This window comes from Silene latifolia, chromosome 4 (assembly GCF_048544455.1).
Source record: "Silene latifolia isolate original U9 population chromosome 4, ASM4854445v1, whole genome shotgun sequence".
NCBI classification, from domain to species: domain Eukaryota; kingdom Viridiplantae; phylum Streptophyta; class Magnoliopsida; order Caryophyllales; family Caryophyllaceae; genus Silene; species Silene latifolia.
In genome coordinates, this window is record NC_133529.1 from 5,559,707 (window position 1) to 5,579,333 (window position 19,627).

The window sequence follows — 19,627 nt, forward strand, 5'->3', positions numbered from 1 at the left end:
TTTATTTTCGGGTGAGTAGTTATTATCAAATTATTTGGGGATAAGTCCGTATGTAATAATTAATAGAATAGAAAATTTAAATATTCATAATAAACAATTGGATCAGGTTGAATAGGGCTCGGTCAATTTGGGTTTCGGGTCCACAATTCGGGTGCGGGTCAGGTTCGGTTAGTTTTGCCAGATCTTGTGTAAACCACGTAAACCGGCCGAGGCAAGTTCATATTTTCTAATGAATTGACCATTTTTTTTACACTATTTTATTTTACGGTTGTGTCCTCATTGAGATAAGCGATTTAGAAAAAAATGGCTTAATCGAACATTCGAGCGCAAAGTTATAATCGTTCGCAGTTTTTTCGTTTTTAATTGTCTTTTTAATTATTATTAATGTTCGTTGTTTTTATTAATTATCGTTTAATAATACATACAAAAATTGATGTTATCCAAATGCACAAATAATAGGAAGAGCAAAATAAGAGCGTGATGGGTAAAACAAGGGCCGTGATAGAGCAACCCTCATTTTGTATCAAGGGATAGATGATATTAGAGAATCATGATCTATGCGGAATTGTAGAGTCATTTGCTAAACATATTTTGAACCTAACGACTAGAGTCCAATTTTTTTTGGGCATTAGAAATTAAAATCGTCTTTTTTTAAAAAAAAATGTTATTTTTAGCTAAAACATACCTAGCCACCCGTTTGTTATTCATGTTGTAGTTGCCTTGTGACTCTAGCCAGCCTTTAGGCTTTAGCTAACACGAGGTGGGAAGTTCGAAATAAGTAAAGCCCCATGCTTGGTATTTGCCACAAAAGTATAGATAGATAGATACACAGTTACACACATAGTGAACTAACCCTAAACAGCTAATCTAAGTTAAGACCGAGACCAAACTAAAACAAGGTTGACATAATTACATTATCATATGAATACAGCACATGTAAACTGCAACACCAAAAGACTCCAAAGATCAAATTGTGGTGAACGGAGAAATGCTACCACTGATAGTTATTCTCGAATATTCCATACTCCTCCCTTGGTTTGGTTCCGCTGTGTTCAGCCTACAGATAACGAAAAAAGAAATAAGTATGATTGGATAAGTATCTTCGAACAGCATTCAGAAATGTCTCAGGAGTGGCATCAAAGAAAATGCCGTATCGTCAAATTTGCAGTAATGGTCACAAAGTATCAGTATCAGGATGTTGCAGAAGAAACTTCACGTGTATTTGCCAATGCGGCTGTAATTTGAAAACGTTTGCTGAACGCATTAAAAACTTCACTTTTTGTTAAGATCTGAAATGAATGTTGGTGTTTCTACTCTGCATTCAAATAGCACATGAACGCCTAACAAAGGGGCGGAGTGGGGTAAACAACGCGATTAGCATAAAGTCCAATTACCTTGTTGATGATTTCCCGAAAAGCGCCTGTTCCATTTTCCCGTATGTATTTCTCCGCAGCTGTTATGATGTCATCCTTTTTACTGGATACTTCCTTCTTCCTTGGGACATACAACACATTAACGGTTTGATATTGTGCGCTAACAAAGGTCGGTCTCACAAAATGCTCATAAACATACGCAGCTCCACTAAAATATGGTATGACCAGCCAGCATGTAGCGATTAGCTTGGCATACGACCAGATTGGGATCCTACACAAATACAAATTGTATCAAAAAGCAAATTATGGGTTTTGATTCACAACAAAATGAAGTACAACTTGTGACATGAGGCGACTTTGGTTCCATTGTGAAATCCAAGAAAGCTATACATGGAACTAAAATCAATCTTGCATCATCTTATAGATTTTATCACGCTCCATAATGATATACACGGTATACTTTATTTTCACTAAAACCAAAGAATATCATTAAATTGTTTCATAATTCCTACACAGGATAAGATCCTTATGACACTATCACTTTCATAACTGAAGTTGATAATCAAGGAGCTGTAAGCAAAATTATTAGTTACATAATGATGCCTATATGAAAGAGTTTCTCACTTTCTTGTTTACTGGCTATAGTTCGTAAGTTTACAATGTGATCTACAGAAAAATAACTAAGACTCAAAGCTTGGTTCTCACGGGTATCAATTGTCTTCTGTCTACTCTACTGTCTACCAGAACTTGATGATCAAAATAACGAATTAAATGTGGTTCCCACAGAAAAATAACTAAAACTCAAGGCTTAGTTTGAAAAGGCCCTCTGGGGCCGAGGCACCAGGGAGCAAGGAGTGTACCTTTTGGACGCAAGGCGCCCAATTTTAGTAACAAATTTGTATTTTCCAAATAAAATTTTTGGCAACAATATCCTTTCTAGTAGTTTTCAAGATGGCTAACATGTAAAGGAGTAACAGTAAAGAAAATGGGGAAAAGAAATGGCACAACTAAAGATCTAGAAGGAAAATATATGGAAAGTGTATGCTAGTGTAGCGGCCTTCGATAGGTGAGCCTTATTTAAAGGCGCCCCCTAAAATGCATCTAGACGTTTTGGTTAGTGCCTCACCCCAAGACTCACTTTAGGCGCATTCGAGGCGTTTTTTTTTTTTTCATATATAAACTAAGGGCTCAAGCTTCTGACATTAAATGGGTACCAAGTTCCTAGCTTAGGGCTGTATGTCATCCACCATATGATAATAGCATCTGCATGAAAAAGCCTACGGAATGAAGTGTAGAAAAAGAAAAAGGAAACATAAAAAGAATCTTACCATTCAATTAATTTTGCGAAGGTTAGCTCAAACAGAGTGATAAGAGAGTACAGAATCCAGTAGGTAAGCCATTGCTGATCATCAATGGGAGACTTGCTTTCAATAGCTTTGATCGATGAATACCTATTCGAAATTCAAAGCTCAATGATAAAGGTAACTAAGGAAGTTAACTAAGACATTATAAATATCTACTATGTTGTTAAACTACCTTATCCCCACTACTTTGAACATTTTACTCAGATTATAAAACCTCAAGTCCAACAAGTATGCTCGCAAAGACCGCCACAGTCTGTTTAACTGTGCTCAATGTGTGCTAGGGCAGAGTATGGATCAGGTATTTGATCCAAAGTGCTAGTTCGGATCGGATATCCATATTAAAAATCTTGAAGTTAGATATCCAATATCCAAACCAAATGTGTCGGATATCCAATGTTCGGGTATCCAAAATAATCGGATCGGATGTGGATATCCATCGGATATCCATACTTTTAAATTTACTTTAAAATTAAGTTTGAAACACGATTATATTCATAGTCTTATTCCAATGTTTCTCGACGTAAAATTTAATTACCAACTAGATATTTCTCTAATATTTTGAATATTAATTAAGTTGCTCTATCAAATAAGATTTTATTTCCTCTAAATTATACTAGAAAACTAAAGTTTCGGATCAGATCGGATATCCAAATGTTTTCATTCTAATATCCATATCCAAACCAAAACCAAATATTTCGGATCAGATATCCAAACCAAATGTAACTTTCGGATCGGATATCCAAAAATTCGGATCAGATTCAGATCGGATATCGGATCAGTTTGGATAATTGGATATTTTGCTCAGCCCTAATGTGTGCTACCTTTCTCCACTTTCAAGAGTGAGTTAGATGTAAAGCCCACAACAACAACAACAACAACAACAACAACAACAACAACAACAACAACAACAACAACAACAACAACATCAGAGTCTTAATCCCAAAATGATTTGGGGTCGGCTGACATGAATCATCCTTTAGAACCGTCAATGGGTGAACGGACACCTCAAAATGCGAAAATATAGAAAAGAAAAAGTGAAAAACAAAAGGGGGGTAAAACATACGTAATACAAAAGATGGTAAACTTAAGGTTTTAAAATCGAAGTCCGGATTTCTTTTATAAAAACTTAGAATTTAAATCGAGAATAAAGATTAAAACGATTTTGAAAGCCGAAGTAAAACTCAAGGGTCCGGAAAAACTTAAAAGTGAACCAAGTACGTATTAAATGGTATACGAGTGTAGGCTTTATTATTCGCTCAGATAATTTCCATCACAGACTTCAGTCCAGAAACAATATAGCGAGTCCAAGTGATCGGAGGGAGATCTACGACCCATATGTAAACAATCTATATTTCATAAGCCTAATCTTCAGATCATAGACTTTATTACTGCACTGAGAGTGCAAAATTTCAATTTCTTGATTTGATACATTTAACCAAGCAGTCTAAATTCAGGCATTAATAATCGAAACAGACGATGAAATCATGAACAAATATAAAACAAATCAGAAGGTTTCAGAATGCTACTTACAGGGGATAGACAAGACTGACCACAGGCCTGTAACAATCACAAAATGATCACAATTTCAGATACAAACATGATTAAACAACAATTAACAAAGTCAGCCCTCATAAGGTAAACAATAGGTCTTGGTATAGACGGGTGGGGCGAACAGACGGGTAAAGACCTCTAATAAAATGGGTAGGGGGAACAAGGTGGGGCACCCCCATGTGCTTCCCACTTTATGGCAAACGGATATTTTGTGAGGGGAAATGGTATCCGTCTATACGTATAGACGGATAGTGTCCGTCTATAATGAGAATTTGTGTAAGGTAACAATAGGTCTTGGTATAGACGGGTGGGGCGAACAGACGGGTAAAGACCTCTAATAAAATGGGTAGGGGGAACAAGGTAATAAAGGATACTTGTATAAAATGGGTAAAGGCCATTGATCACAATTTGATCGCAATTAGTCTTGTGTAAGCCCGCCTTAAACAAAGATCTTATAAATCGATACTTGTATTAATGTAGAAGTAGTTATCAAAAGAACCGTTTTACCATATACTCGGTACTTGTATAAGACCGTCTTACACAAGTATTACTGAAAGGCCTAATATTGAATTCCCAAATGTAATAAAGGATCCAACTTTATGACAAGCATTAAAGCATTCATCTATGTAGCAAATGCCCATGAATCTAACCATCAAATTGAAATAAAGTTCAATTCTTTCTTCTACGACAGTCATTTCCATACGTTTGTTCAAATTACGAGAAAATTAGGGAAAATAGAGTAAAGGGTACCTAAAATTATGCATAAACTACATTACCCTTTAACAATTCTAGAATTAGAACAGAAAAAAAAAATGTAAAAATAGAAAGTAAAGGTGAGAGACAAACCCAGCAAGAACATCAAAATTCTGGAGAACCACCTTGAGGAAAGCAGTTGCTCCACTTCCTCCCATTATTAATTAGGTAAATTACAAATTTATTGCAAATTAAAGTTAAATTTTGTCAAAGGGGAGAATTGAGGTAGGGTTTTTGTCAGTGATGCTGTGAAAAAAAGTAGGTAGTAATCGGGAAGAATCGATGGTTTATTACATTACTTGAACTGATATAAATTTAAGACGGATATGTCCGTCTTAAAATTAGTCGGTATGCACTTTTTAGAGCCGTTGATCTGTCCACGTGGCAGCATAACAGATAGGTATGTGATGTATAAAATAAATAAAATACTCTTGGTTCTTTGAAGTCCCTTTTCTTGAAGGTTCGGTGAAAGTTGTTGCGCAAACTTTTTTTTTTTTGAGGGAAATTGTTGCGCAAACTTATAGTGTTAGGTACCTTCTTTTTCACTCAAAAAATAGAATGGAAATTATATTATGAGATCGTCGTATGTTACAGCCACATAAAATGGAGAGAATCTCTATTACAGTAACTTTTAAGAATGTCTATAGCATGATTTTCAATTTCGGTTTGTGATTCAGTTTTAAATCGATCGCAATGGTTTGATTCCGGTCATCTCGCTATATATAAGGTCAATATCAACTCAATATGCAATTTTAATAACTTCGTCATCTCGCTATAGATAAAGTCAATATCCAATCAATATGCAATCGTAGCGAGTAACTCAATATGCGATTGTGGTCAATATTTAGAACCATACCGTGAAAGATTACTACCAATATACAGTAAATCGACTTAATAATATCTCGGCTCTAGCGCGTATAGACTATCACTGCTTTTGATTCCCACATATGTTATTAAAGTTATCTTTCAGATTGATAACCAAATAGTGGCAAAGAAAAAAAGGCTTTACATTCTGGTCACTTTCATCGGTTCATCCCTATCACGCACCAATACAGCCGAGACAGCCATCCTGAAGCATGATATGGCCTAATGGCTAATTCTACCAAGCTACATGTTAGTCGTTTCTGGCTGTTTTGACAAGAGATGTAATGGCCAAGAATCCGCTGGTGTAGGATATCGAGGATGAGGTTTACGCACAGGTACAGGTGGGTCAGGGGCAATATCGGCTTTTTGGAAAGTGTGGAAGTCGGGATTTATAGGGATAACATACATTGGAGCGAGAATTGGCGGTTGGTGTGTTGAAGTATCAGTAGGGGGCGGTTGGGATAGATGACCGCCTGGGAAGTGCGGACCTGTTTCTGGTTGCCAACATTCTGGTGCGGGTACGTTTAGGTCAGGCTTCGATATGCCCACCTTCTCTTCTAATTCACCCTGCACGCTCTTGATTTGGAGTTCAAGTGCGGAATTCTCTTCTTTCAGCTCATTCTTTTCTATTGTTACCTATTCAAATAATGCATTCTATTAGAATGAATCATGGACGGATCCCATATTACGAGTCTGAAGCATATAATCAGTAAAAGTTAGTGAGCTTACATAATGAGATTCGGACAATAAAGTTGCATTTTCCATTCTGAGACTTTGAATCTGAGAGATCATATCCTTTAAAAGCCGAATAGTCTCATTTAGTATAGACGCCTTCCCATTGTTCTGTTCACTCAATTCTGCAAAAGAATTTGAGGCGAACATTCATGAAAATTTATTCTATAAAAGCACCAATGCGTACAGCGTATACAACTGTTTCTATGTTGAAGAATGCGACTAAGCCAGAAAGTAAGCTCACCGAGAAGGCTACCCAGTTTATCAAAAAGTCCGTTTAAGTGATCACGCTTCAGTTTTTCTCTTTCGGCTTTTAAAGCCCTTTTCGGAACTCTACAACACTTCTTTTTGTTAGGGTAAGACCTGAAATGGAAAAAAAGTTCATATTCAGGAAAAAAGAACAATCAACAAAAATGATTTTGAAACACCTACGATTTTGACAAGAGAGGTAAAGATCGACAGTGCGGAATCAAATTAAATCTAATTCAGTAAGCTCAGCGAATTCCTTAATCAAGCTTGATAAATGTTCTTTTTGGCAGCATGAAAGATTAATAACCATGAAGGATTGAGGTCTATGCAATACCAAATGATATCATTCCTGTTACGACTAAAGGCTCATAAGTCATAACCATCACGGTCGCCCGTATTACTAAAGACTCGTATCCATCACAGCAGTGGTGGAGCTAGGGGAGGGCTAGCAGGGGCGCTCGCCCCCGCTGGCGGATGGAAATCGCAAAAGTTTTAGTTAGAATTTCCGAAAAAATTTCGAGTTTCCCTTATACCATTACCCGTTCGCCCCCGCTGAAAATTTTCGCCCTTGTTGGGTTCAAATCCTGGCTCCACCACTGCATCACAGGACGGAAATTTTTGAAACTTTGCATCCTAAATTACTTCATTGCCTACTAATTTGCCCCCTAAAATTCTGATTCCTACTTTCGGGCCCCTACTTCAAATCCTGGTTCCGCAACTGCTAAAGCTACAATCACAATTCACAACACAATATAACATCAATTAGGGAAATTTAAGCATGGTATAAAAATCAAAAGACTAATTTACCCAAAATTGATACTAACCCATCATCAACTGCATCCTCAGGTGCATCACTCTCCTCATTTAAAAGGCGATCGTCATCCGAAACATCCATCACCATTACTTTATATGTACCTACTAATACTATAAAACCCTCAAAGCTTCCAAGAAGCCTAAATTTTCACCTATAAAAAAACAAATAAAATCCTGTCATAAAAATAAGCCAACCAATTTAATTATTTCAAAAATCCACAAATCACCCATAATAATATGAAAATCTTTAAATGGCACCATCTTTAGCATAATATCAAAAAATATTAAAATCACAATTCTATCAAATATGCAAGAAAAAGGGTATGTGGGCATGCAAATTGAATACTTTAGTCTTAAGTCAAGACGGCTCACAACCCCTTCCTTTTTAACATTATTTAAATTGGTTGTGATTGTAGTCATAACTCGTGACCATCACAAGTAAGAATTTGACTACTTTAAACCTAATGACACTAAAAAAACAGAGAAACACGTTAAATTTGATCAATACCCATTAAAGTTAAATCATTGAAGCTTCAAAAACCTGAATAAATCTTGAAATAAAGAAATCAAACATCTTCATATCATGATCATGTTCGGTAAAGCAAGAAAAATTAAAGAAAGGAAACAAGAGAAAAATTAAAAAAACAAAAAGTGGATATAAAAGTTGATATTGTATAAGTTTACCTGATTACTGCTGAATGATGGAGGAAATGAAGGGAGAGGTGATAAGGTGATGAACAAAATAAAATAAAACATAGAAAAAGAGAAGAAATGAAAAGACAGAGAAGTATAAGAGGGCGTGTGGAGGGAAGTAGTGAACAACGTGGAAATGGAAGTCTAGACGTAAGGCCTTACACGTCGACGGTATAGCCTTTTAGTGGACCCGATACTCTCATTGGTAAGAGCATCCACATTGAAGAAGATGAAACATCCTTTTAGTACTCTCTTTCATCTAAGAGGATGTCCTCTTCAATGTGGGTATATCCTCTAGGCTTTTAGTGGACCCGATAGTGTCTCATTGGGTAAATGGGTTATTCGAATCGGAGTGAGTCTAGTCGATTTAGATACATATTCTTTCAATCATGTATTCACGGGTCGGGTTCAAGTCTGATCATGTTGATTCAAGGGAAGGTTATGAGCTCCCCTTGACACCGAAATCATTTCAAGTGGAGCGGGCCATGCCGGGTTGACTAGGCTTGATTTGACCGGATTTTGGTAAGGGGGTTGAGGGCAATTTAGGTCAGAAAATTTTTGATTCTAACAGTCTTGGGTTAAGGTATGGGTCGGATCGGGTCGGGTTTAACTTTATTATAGATGAAAATCATAAAGCTTGGACATGGCAAAATAAACACAAACTAGAAAAAACTGTCTAAAAATATCTAAATTGATAACTGATAGAATACCTGGATATATCCGAAATTTGATTTAATCCTAGTTGAACCAAATTCAATTAACCGAGACGAGACTTGAACCTAATTGCATATAAACGGATAATAACTGAACAGGTTGACTTGAATATTTAAAAAAAATAAAAAATAAAAACGCTTTTATTTTAGCTAGGAGTTTTTCATTGATTCTCCATCTTATGGATGATATACTTTGAATTATTACATTCAAATTGAAAAATATAATAAACAGTTTTTCGACCCCTACCTCAAAAAAGTACGACCCAAAATTCACCCGAATTAACCAAGTGCTTGCAGTCTAGTGGTAGACTTGTTTAACCTCAAAGCTTGCAAAGGCAAGAATTGCGAGGTCCCGTGTTCGAACCCACGGATGAGTAATGCATGCGGTTATCTCGGCGGCCCCAATTGGGGTGGTTTACATCAGTGGCGGCCAATGGAATGTTGAGGCCTTGTTCCAAATATTAGATGGAGGCCCTTTTGATGAATATCTCGTATTTTTTTTATAGTTACAAGAACATATGAGATCTTTAATATATGAGGAGCCGCAGTATTCAAAATCTCGAATACTATGAATACAAAAAAGCACGTTATTGTGTTGATTTTAATCATAAACTTTAATCGTGCTTGTATTGTTCTATTTCTCGTAAAACATATATTCCCTCCATTTCTTCACTTATTCCATTTAGATAATTTGTTTCTAAGACTAATTTTAAAAAATTAGGATATACGGAAAAATTTGAGTAATGGTGTTAAACTGTTAACATAACTTATAGATCAAGACGGTCTTATACCGTGAGGCGGTCTATTTCTATTTAAAAATATTCATTCAATTTTTATAGATGAGCGTTGTAATTTACATAATAAGGAGAATCTCGCAGTATGAGACCGTCTCACTCTCACTCTCACTCAATTATTGGTTGATTAACTTCATGCAGATGATTTTTTTGAATTTGTAAATGAGAAGCATTAGAGAGATTAAAAGAAAGAATGAAACCAAAATGTTTAATTTAATTTAAAGTAAGTAATAAAGAAGAGGAAAGATATTAAGTGAGAACAACAAAAAAGATGATGTAAAAACGACAGCAATGGGAATTGAACCGTGGACGTCATGCGGAGGCTATGTAAGTAGCTACCACTATCGAAAAGGAAGTTTCAACTAATATTAATTAACGAGAAAAATTTAATATAATGACGTGGGTACAGATGAGGCCCCAACCATGTTGGGCCCGGTGTCGCGGGCCGAATTGCTCTAGGTATGGGCCGCCCATGGTTTTTACGTGGTCAGGGTGGTGATGTATTTGGAATCGGGCAGGGGAATAAACCCCTCGTCACCAAAAAAAAAAAAAAAAAAAAAAAAAAAAAAAAATCCTGAATTGATATTGACCCCACTCGATCATAACCTGGGTCAACATAGAATAACTCGATTAAAGTGGTTAGACTAGAATCCGATCGAAATCGCAATGAAACCAAAATTATGGTCAACCCTTACAAAATCAAAGCTAATTTAATTCAATTTAGAATTAAACCGGATAAACTGCAGTACAAATTAACACGATCTTCGTGTAACAATGAAAACATACCTACACTCATACAATATTTTATACAAAAAATTCAAACACGATCTTCGTGTAACAATGAAAACATACCTACACTCATACAATATTTTATACAAAAAATTCAAAATCTATGCAATTTCATTACTCCACTCCGACAACATCCTTCGTCACTGAGTTGAAATGGAATCAATTAAATCAAATCAAATTTGCAAAGTTTTCTAGAGAGTTTGGTAGTCACTATTGTAATGCGTACGCCATCCACAAGACCACAAGCCAATCATAGTAATGTAGACTCCATTTTTGGTTAATAAATGAGGTCGTGAAAGTAGACAAATATGCAATCCTATGTGTACTCTTCACGCCATTCGTTTTTTATTAATTTGTGTGATTGTCACACTTTCTTTTGTGTTTGTGCGTTGCTTTTCATGCCATTATTATGTGACTATTAGTTTTTGGGCTTAAGTATCTCTACTGTTGCTTAAAACAATGTTCGTCATTTGATAACGACAACTTAATAAATAGAAAGTCGAAATTAAGATTTTGATCAGCTAGTAAGGATTATTCCATCATAATCAGCGGTTTTAAATCCTAGCCTGAAAATATATGCAATTTTAAAACTCCATGAAGAAGAGTTTTACTAATTTAGTGATCCTACTCTGCTCAAATTCAGATTATACCATATAAAACAACAAAGTTAAGTTGAAATAAATTGTTGTCTACTCACTTTAGAGACCAAACCTTTCCTTTACGGCAATCAACCAATTTTAGTTAGAACATGTAAATGGTATAAATATGATATTACCATTAAAAAAAAAATTATCTATGTCCTAATCAATAGTTTACCTTCGTTATTCTTCGTAGTAATATAATTTAATTGAAAGTAAAGAAGGTGAAAAACAGTTTAATCAAAGATAAACGAATTATTGAAAAAAAAAAAGGTGAATTCATTTAATTATAAAATAAACCTCATCTACTTAATATTTAATATTTGAGTGGGACAAAACCAGATGATACGTAGTATTAGCTGAATTTAACAAATAATGAGGAACTAGTAATCATACCACTCGGATTTGGTTAATTCGAGATTGGCATTACAACTAGGCTAAGACAGATATATAGGCGTCAGGTTCCAGACCTAATGTTCACCAATCAGTCTACTACACCTGGCAAAACGGGTCACTCGGGTCGGGTACGGGTCGGGTCAGTTTGGGTCGAGTCATTTCGGGTCTGTCACATATTTCGAGTCGGGTTGGGTCACTTTCGGGTTTCGGGTCAATTTTGGGTGACCTTTTGTCGGGTCATTTCGGGTCAGGTCATTTTCGGGTATAAGTCATTTTGGGTCGGGTTGCTTTTGAGTTAATGGCTAAGCACTTAAGTTAATATTATTTTGATTAAGAAATACTATTTTGATTAAGAAATACTATTTTGCAAATTTAACTATTTATTAGGGATTATTGTAACCAATGAAACTTTATTTTGATATATATAATATTAATATGAGTTAATACTAGTCGTTTCGGGTCATTTTGGGTCACTTCAAGTCATTTGGGATCAGGTCAGTTATGAGTCGGGTCTTTTCGGATTGGGTCACCCCGGGTCGGGTCAATATTGGGTCAGCAATGTTCGGGTCGGGTTTGGACCGGGTCAGGTCAATTTGGGTTTCGGGTTATATTCGGGTCAAGCAAGTTCGGGTCATTTTCGGGTCTCGGGTCAACCTTTTCGGGTCGGGTCATTCGGGTCTGACCCATTTTGCCAGGTCTACGCAATCACCATACATCCATCTCAACCACTAGGCTAAGACAGATTCCGTAGAGCTCAGAATTATCTGGAGTCTGGACAACTATATAGTGCTATATACATGATGAGTTCATAGAGCTCATGAGTCACAACAGTTCATAGGCCAGAGTTCTTAGTACTACAATAATTTTGGGATCGGAGGTAAGAAGGGCCCAAGAAATATTAGGCATACAATACAACCCCATGTGAAGAAGTATCAGGCTTGTGAGCAGCCAAGTTGGAATCGACGGATCTTCATTCTTCCGTCCAATGCTAGGGCAAGCACATCGAGCTCCTCCACATACCACAACTCAGAAACAACCGCCTAAGTCAATCATGACAAAAGTGACTGGTAAGATTAACTTTAAGTCTCGATGAGCATGTAAAATTTGGTTTGGGTATACATCAGTACATCAAGACAGTACTCTAATTCACATCAGCGCCAGTGTTCGAATCTCTGGATGAGAAACGCTTTTGCTAATCTCACATTCCTACTTAAATTAGTGTCAAACCGACAATTACAGAAGGAACTTAGATGACAGCAAGATTTACGTTTTCCTCCTGCCACGGGATTTGTATAGTTTACAGTAACTAGAAATTAGAATGATGCCTCTTAGCTACTGAATTGCGACCATTTCCACATTAGAAAAATTAACAAGCATTCAAAACCCTTCACAGTATATTAGTTCCTAATCGCTTCCAATTCACTCAAACATGCCACCAAAAATAAAAAATTGCAAGTCGTACACAAAATAAAGTGCGACAATCTCAAGCAGACCTTGAGACCCATACCATTATAATCACACTACCATGAGTAGTCGCCTAGTCAGTAATGCTTTGGATGGTCGATGAGAAAGATTATAACTTTCCCCTCTAGTAAGAGGGGCCACGATCAAAATTTGAGACAAAATTACAACATAGAGCGGTTTTTTATGCATCGAATTCCTTGCATAAACTCAAGTCACATTACCTGAAAACCACGGATCTTATCGTTCAGAACAGCAACCAGTTTATGGAACAATTGGATATCATCTGACCTTCTATGCAGTTCCTACACAAGTTATTTAAGTATTGTTACCACACTATGCTCAAATCTGTGTCAATATTAACAATTTCAGAAAATGAGAAGGATCAAACAAAATTATTCATTTAACGGTCCATCATCCCATTTATATTACTTCCACTTGACTTTGATGGTCAAACGATGTTAATTTTGACAAAGATGTTTTCCCACAATATGCAGAAGTTACAGCTTTTTAATCAGGAAAGTAGTTGTTTTGAGAGATAAATCAAACGTGATAACTTTACGTTGCATCTCTACATATATACGGAGATTAATTGTCCAAGTCGACAACGATTGAACATCAAAGTCAAATAGGGGCACTAATGTTTAAGCATCTGCCTTATGTATCATATTACTGCTTTTGAAATCCTCCCTACACTTACTAAAGCCAGAAGCCACATTGAAATGGTTTTGAACTAGGTAGTACTGTCAATTTTGCCATGTAATACGCGTAAAAAAAAATATTCCAGAAAGCGGATGTAGAGGAAAAATGCCTAACCAGCGCCCAATTAAACTTAACGAAAGTTAGCACGGGCAAACAACACCTCGAATTACAAAATTTCTTAACATTATTGTTATAAAGTGGAGACGAAAAGTCGAAAACCATATACAGAACGAAAAAAACTCTTTTTTCAAAGGGAAACGCTAAATCATCCTTTTAACAATTAAGTCACTTAAGTCTCAAATCTCAATGGCGTCAATGCCAAAAATATCTTAGTTTCATACTTCGTCCTTGAAAGAGTAGAAACATGAGCACTAGATAGTAAAGAGAGAGGGAAATCATGTTATAAAAAAGTAGCAGAATGCAATTACTACAGAATATACTAACCCTCTCTTGGACTCTTGGAGGACCCAATAGCCTTGCAAATGAAGTATGAAGTATTGCGGCATCATACTGCAATGAATAGAACAGTATGTATAAGAAATGCATACACCAATCAATGCTAGTGCATCATCAAATAAATGGAATAACGGACGACTAAGAAGTAAGACCTATTCACTAACATCATGGAGTTCATAGTAGCCCATGTTCATCATCCTGAGGAATTTTCCATGTTCTTAAAGAAAGAAATTGAAGCGAATGGCGAGAATTTGCTTTCGTTTAGATAAGAAAGATGCGCTTGATAACAAGTTTAACAACACATACATCTCAAACAGTTTAGGGGTATTTAAAAAAAAAAAAAAAAAAAAAAAAAAAAAAAAAAAAAAAAGATTGTAGGCCAAAAGCTTATAACATTGTACGAAGATGGCAATTTTTTTTGAAATTAACCTTCAGGACTCAAGAGTACAAGAATGACTACAAATTGGATGTTCTTACAAGCTGTTTTTCTGGTGCATGTGGTAGGGCGCTCCTCAGCTTAGCACGTATAGTAGTCGGATCAGTACCTGAGTTCACCTACACAAAAAGCCATTCAAACAAAGTACAACAGTACCGGATACAGCATTCTCAGTCAAATAAAATATGACAGAGCTATTATCTTTACTTCATCCCATCCAAAAGGAGCTTGAGTAATGTAATTCATATTACATAAATGGTGAAGACATAAGGACATTAGCCTACAGAGTCTACGCCTAAGAACCCGTATAGTTGCAACTATATGCAATGAAGATTTAATCCCAAGTACAACAACCGTGCTCTTTGATTCTTGTACAATTGCCTACCTATTACTGCCAGAGCACAGTGCTCATCCAAATTTCACACCAGTCATGACCACAAGTAAAAAGATTATAATAACAGGAGACAATGCACTTCTTAACACACAAGGAAGATGATAACGATTTTGAAGCATAGCAAATATAAGCCGAGAGCAATAGTTAGCTATCCTATTTCAATTTATTGATAAGTGATAACCCTAGATACCTAAAAATCACGAATATTCTACGAACCACAAGGTAAATAAAAACATCTTGAAAGTTACAGTTCAACAATAATGATAATCATGGTCTTAAATAAAGGTTTCGATTTAGCAATTGGGCGTCATGTTCGATATCAGTCATCGCCTGACTTGCATCATAGAAACGGGCAACACCGCCTAGAAATCATACTGCACTCGAGGTAACCTTTAGAACCATTATAACTAGGCCAAAATGTGGGGTCAGGGGCCATTTTGGTAAGAAAGTGATAATGAGTATATCACCATTAAGCCCTGCAAATACACTCTAATCGATTCTGTTATTTTGATTTGAAGAAGTGTCATTTGAAAACGTCATGACGAAGAATGTGCATACGCACTTTACAAAAGGAGTTCATCAAAGGAATTCATATACGTAACACCGTGCTATTAAAGAAGTTGACGATGCTATTAGGGAGAAATAAGTTAATTGGAAGTACCTGCCAGCATCCAAGAAGAACACCAGTGGAAGTCAAAATCACCCTTTCCAAGACAATTTTCAGCGGACAGAGTGATTGAACTATGCTTTTAACAGCACCAGCTTCTGCTTCAATCTGATAAAGATGGTTGAGGATACTTCAGAACAAAAGCTACGTGACAGTTCTAAATGAGACCGAAACTTATAGAAAGTATCTGAAGACGTACTTCCTCGGGTGTGGCAGGGACAGGTGAGATATGATGTGATGCATGGAACATACTAAAGTGGTATAAACTTGAATTCTGAAACCAGATAGCTAACCAAAGCATGCATGAGCGATAGGACACAGATTATATCGACAAATAAAGAAGTTGTGATGAACTTGAATGAGCGATAGGACAAAGATTATATCGACAAATAAAGAAGTTGTGATGTAGCATAACATGAACATTAACCTTAGCCAAAGAGTACTCATAATCAATTAAAATTTTTGAGAGGAAAAGAAGTATGCCATTAAAAAGAACTTAAATGCTTAAGGTCAATGTTCAGAGTCCAAACATTAGCATTAGTAGCAATCTTCTAACCGAAAAAAAAAAATGCAAAAGAGCAAGCAATTGGAAGTATTTTACCGCTGTCAAAGTATGGCGAGAATACATTTCGTACTGCATTTCTGAGAAAGGTAAAGCAGAAATTGAGACTACCAATGTCAATGTTCAGATTATAACAAGGAAAAACTAATTCAAATAATACATACGATATTGGTGCTGAATATTCAGGCTTTAGATATAAAACATTTGCTCGCACTGGCGGATTAGCTGGCTGCAAATATGGGTTGAATTGTCACATACTTGCTGAAAAAAATAAAACAAGTGGGGGGTAAAAAAAAACACAATCACAACCTACAACCAACTCAAGATCTTACCTTCGGATTAGGGGTTACAATACCATCTTTTACAATAAAAAGATCATTAAGTGACAGTGACTGAGAGGTTTTGCCGTGTTTTAGGAAAGCTGCCCCATTCTCATTCAAATCCCTTGCCATTTTGTCATACATTCTGGTTCTCTGTTCCATGTTTGAGATGGGAGCACCTGTAACCAAGATTCCAGAATGAAAAAGTTGCATTTGACAATATATTGTGTTGGTAAAGATCCAAGAATTTTTCATATTACGCGTCAGCAAACGTTCATTTTAATTATTAGACCAGTTTAAACACAAGCACAAAATATTGCAGGAAATATTTTCCTCCGAATATTATAAGGCAATCATCCAGCCAATCGAGAACACGATTTATGCTTCCTGATCTGACTTATCAAACCACATGTTTTCAGTAAGGACATGGCATCATAGGAGCAAATAGTATACCTTGCCCTACATTGCACCTCCCTGTTACGAGTGTTTCTCTTTTCCCATTATTGAAGTGTTACACATCCATATACCATGGAAAGCATACCAGAAACCGCCAACATAGATCACAACAACATTATTAACCCAGTGCTTTAAAACGCACCGCTACCTATGGTAAGCTAAGGGGGCTTGATATACACAGCCATACCCATCAACCGAACACAAAGAAGTGGTTTCTAATGACCTATAACAAAAATTGCATTAAAAATTTCATCGACTGCCTGCTACTCAACAATGCCAAAGCCAAAACCAAAGCCATTGAAAGCGGAAACAACCTCATTTATCAGTCTTTTATTCTTTCAGACCTCTAAATTCCTATAATCAACATGTTATTCTACAAACTTCTCCTGTTGTGGGATAACTACCATCTAGCTAAGTATTCCCCAACACGTAATTGTACAAATTTACACTCGAGGTGTGTTTGGATTGAGGGATTTGGAGGGAAAAGAAAGAGAGGGAGAGTAAAGGATTTAAAATCCCTTGTTTGGATAACAAATAAGAGTGGGGGGAAATGAAGGAGAGGGATCCATTTTCCCTCCTCCAAGGAGGATCAAAATCTCTCCACAATAGGCAAAATTTGGAGGGAATTTGTATCCAAACACCCACACCCCATTTCCCCTCCCCTTCCCTTCCCTCTCTTTCTCTTCCCTCCTTTCCCTTCAAATTTTGCTATCCAAACACACCCTCAAGCAATTAAGTGATACTGGCCAGTTTTCAGACATTACCCATTTCCCACATTTTTCCATTTCTACTTGAATTGGAGCACAACATTACTGTTACTATTACCCACCCAAACTTGCAATCAAATACTATTTCCGTCTCAGTCATTTGTTTACCTTTTATATTCGTTGTGAGCCGTTAATCAAGTGTTAACAAATGATCGAGACTAATGTATAGTATAGGCAAGAGATCAAAACCCACCCTCCTTTCACTTTATAAACCAACAATTCTTTCAAAAATGGAGGAAATCATACAACTGAACTTACAAATTGCACAAATATAATTACTGAAAAAAAGATGAAAAATTTACCTAGTGTAGAGGTATATTTACCGCGGGAAGAATTGATGTGAAGCAATCGGAATGCAAAAAAGAAGAGAAAAAGAGAAAGAACCCAGAAGAGTAGAGCGCGTTTTGGGTGAACACAATAATTCCTAGCTCTTGCCATCATACTATTATCTAAAGAAAATCTACCCAGAATCCCAGATCATTGAACAAGAACAAGATTGATTTTTTTTTTTTTTTTTTTTAAACCAAAGTGGCTTGAGTGTAGTGTATAGAATGCCTCGAAGCGTTGTAATTGGCAACGAATTGAAAGGTCTTGTAGGGGTGTTAACGAGCCGAGCCGAACCCGAGCATGGCCTTACTCGGCTTGTGCTCAAGAACCAAAACCCGGGCTCGAGCCGATCTCGAGCTTATCCGAGCTTGAAAAAAATGTGCTCATTATTATAAAGCTTGCGAGCTTTAACGCGACCTCGAGCCCAAATCGAGCCTATATAAAACTGTATTTTTTTATTTTAATTTTTTCGATATTTTCTATAACAAGACTCGAAGGTTATTTGTAAAAACATTTGGCAAATCAGCGAGACATTTCATATGTGTGATAAAAAAATATAATCATGATAAAATATTTTTATAAAATATGAGCAATATCTTATGTAATCACACAAGTTCGAGCCGCTCGAGAGCTTTTCGAGTCGAGCCAGCTTTTGCTCGGCTTGACTTGTTAAGCTTTCGAGCCGAGCTTGAGCCCGAGTCGAGCTCGCACGAGCCGAGTTTTGACCAAGCTTTGACCAAGCCGATCTCGAGTAGCTCGCGAGCTGTCTCGTCTCATTAACACCCCTTGTCTCGAGTTCGACTCCATATACGGGAGTGCTACAGTTACTTGTTATCCTAAGAGAATACCTGACCCACGTGATTTGTAGGGTATTGCATGTGCCCAGGGATTAAACCCCTCGTCACCAAAAAAAAAAAAATAATAACAAGACTTTTTTTTTAGGTAAGAAAACTAGACTGATCCTCTGGAGTATAATCAACCTAGAGATGGCAATCCGGACCGGGCTATGGCGGGAAGCACGAATCCGGTACGGGCACGACATGGGCACTGCACGAACGGGTTGGAGGCGGGTCGCGGCTGCGTTTTTTTGGGAATTCTCGTGCCTAGGCACGACACGGCCGAAGATCCGGCACGAACCAGGCACAACGGGCCTGGCACGGCACGGCCGGAGATTTTGCAAGTTTCTTAATTATTTAATTAAAGTCCCTTTTTTAATATCGTTTTTTAATTATTTAATTAAATCTAGTACATTAAAAATACAAGTAATCAACTAATAAAGACATCAAGTACATTAATATTTAATAAAATATATATTTAAATCATTATTATTCATTATTTATATAAATAAAAAAGTATT

General features: G+C 36.6%; 3 protein-coding genes across 6 annotated transcripts; all 3 read right to left on the bottom strand.

Annotated features, from left to right (window-relative positions):
- Window positions 1-775: 775 nt before the first annotated feature.
- LOC141652697 (HVA22-like protein a) lies at window positions 776-5,354 on the bottom strand. Its single transcript, XM_074460281.1, has 5 exons — window positions 5,135-5,354; window positions 4,268-4,294; window positions 2,702-2,824; window positions 1,395-1,644; window positions 776-1,057 (listed from the first exon to the last, which is right to left on the bottom strand). Exons 1-5 carry the CDS (start codon window positions 5,197-5,199, stop codon window positions 992-994), a joined length of 531 nt encoding a protein of 176 aa, XP_074316382.1. The 5' UTR covers window positions 5,200-5,354; the 3' UTR covers window positions 776-991.
- A 421-nt stretch (window positions 5,355-5,775) lies between these two features.
- Window positions 5,776-8,544, bottom strand: LOC141652698 (transcription factor bHLH47-like). 3 transcript variants are annotated; one of them, XR_012547232.1, is made up of 6 exons: window positions 8,384-8,544; window positions 7,711-7,851; window positions 6,882-7,000; window positions 6,635-6,762; window positions 6,051-6,541; window positions 5,776-5,963 (listed from the first exon to the last, which is right to left on the bottom strand). XR_012547232.1 is itself a non-coding variant. In XM_074460282.1 (5 exons), the coding sequence occupies exons 2-5, from the start codon at window positions 7,785-7,787 to the stop codon at window positions 6,149-6,151; spliced, it is 717 nt and encodes a 238-aa protein (XP_074316383.1). In that variant the 5' UTR covers window positions 7,788-7,851; window positions 8,384-8,544; the 3' UTR covers window positions 6,044-6,148. The 3 variants fall into 3 exon arrangements, 2 of the variants coding, with proteins under 2 accessions (XP_074316383.1, XP_074316384.1); XM_074460282.1 differs by lacking the exon at window positions 5,776-5,963 and having other exon boundaries at window positions 6,044-6,541; XM_074460283.1 differs by lacking the exons at window positions 5,776-5,963; window positions 8,384-8,544 and adding an exon at window positions 8,046-8,258 and having other exon boundaries at window positions 6,044-6,541.
- A 3,148-nt stretch (window positions 8,545-11,692) lies between these two features.
- LOC141652700 (uncharacterized) lies at window positions 11,693-18,484 on the bottom strand. Of its 2 annotated transcripts, XR_012547233.1 has the most exons (11): window positions 18,246-18,484; window positions 16,733-16,899; window positions 16,565-16,629; window positions 16,440-16,480; window positions 16,038-16,126; window positions 15,833-15,946; window positions 14,819-14,896; window positions 14,330-14,395; window positions 13,408-13,488; window positions 12,437-12,762; window positions 11,693-11,815 (listed from the first exon to the last, which is right to left on the bottom strand). XR_012547233.1 is itself a non-coding variant. In XM_074460284.1 (10 exons), exons 1-10 carry the CDS (start codon window positions 18,382-18,384, stop codon window positions 12,655-12,657), a joined length of 948 nt encoding a protein of 315 aa, XP_074316385.1. In that variant the 5' UTR covers window positions 18,385-18,484; the 3' UTR covers window positions 12,421-12,654. The 2 variants fall into 2 exon arrangements, 1 of the variants encoding a protein (XP_074316385.1); XM_074460284.1 differs by lacking the exon at window positions 11,693-11,815 and having other exon boundaries at window positions 12,421-12,762.
- Window positions 18,485-19,627: the final 1,143 nt, after the last annotated feature.

Bases quoted from the DNA above. Each gene is read 5' to 3' on its own strand.
- LOC141652697 (XM_074460281.1), bottom strand. From the start codon at position 5,199: ATGGGAGGAAGTGGAGCAACTGCTTTCCTCAAGGTGGTTCTCCAGAAT. The intron at 2,825-4,267 runs GTAAGTAGCATT...AATTTCGAATAG, and splicing joins GTCAGTCTTGTCTATCCCCT to GTATTCATCGATCAAAGCTA. The intron at 1,645-2,701 runs GTAAGATTCTTT...GTATTTGTGTAG, and splicing joins TTCGCAAAATTAATTGAATG to GATCCCAATCTGGTCGTATG.
- LOC141652698 (XM_074460282.1), bottom strand. From the start codon at position 7,787: ATGGTGATGGATGTTTCGGATGACGATCGCCTTTTAAATGAGGAGAGT. The intron at 7,001-7,710 runs GTTAGTATCAAT...TTTCCATTTCAG, and splicing joins GAGGATGCAGTTGATGATGG to GTCTTACCCTAACAAAAAGA. The intron at 6,542-6,634 runs GTAAGCTCACTA...TTATTTGAATAG, and splicing joins TATTGTCCGAATCTCATTAT to GTAACAATAGAAAAGAATGA.
- LOC141652700 (XM_074460284.1), bottom strand. From the start codon at position 18,384: ATGATGGCAAGAGCTAGGAATTATTGTGTTCACCCAAAACGCGCTCTA. The intron at 16,630-16,732 runs GTAAGATCTTGA...CCATATTTGCAG, and splicing joins TTGTAACCCCTAATCCGAAG to CCAGCTAATCCGCCAGTGCG. The intron at 16,127-16,439 runs GTAAAATACTTC...TGCTTTGGTTAG, and splicing joins CTCGCCATACTTTGACAGCG to CTATCTGGTTTCAGAATTCA.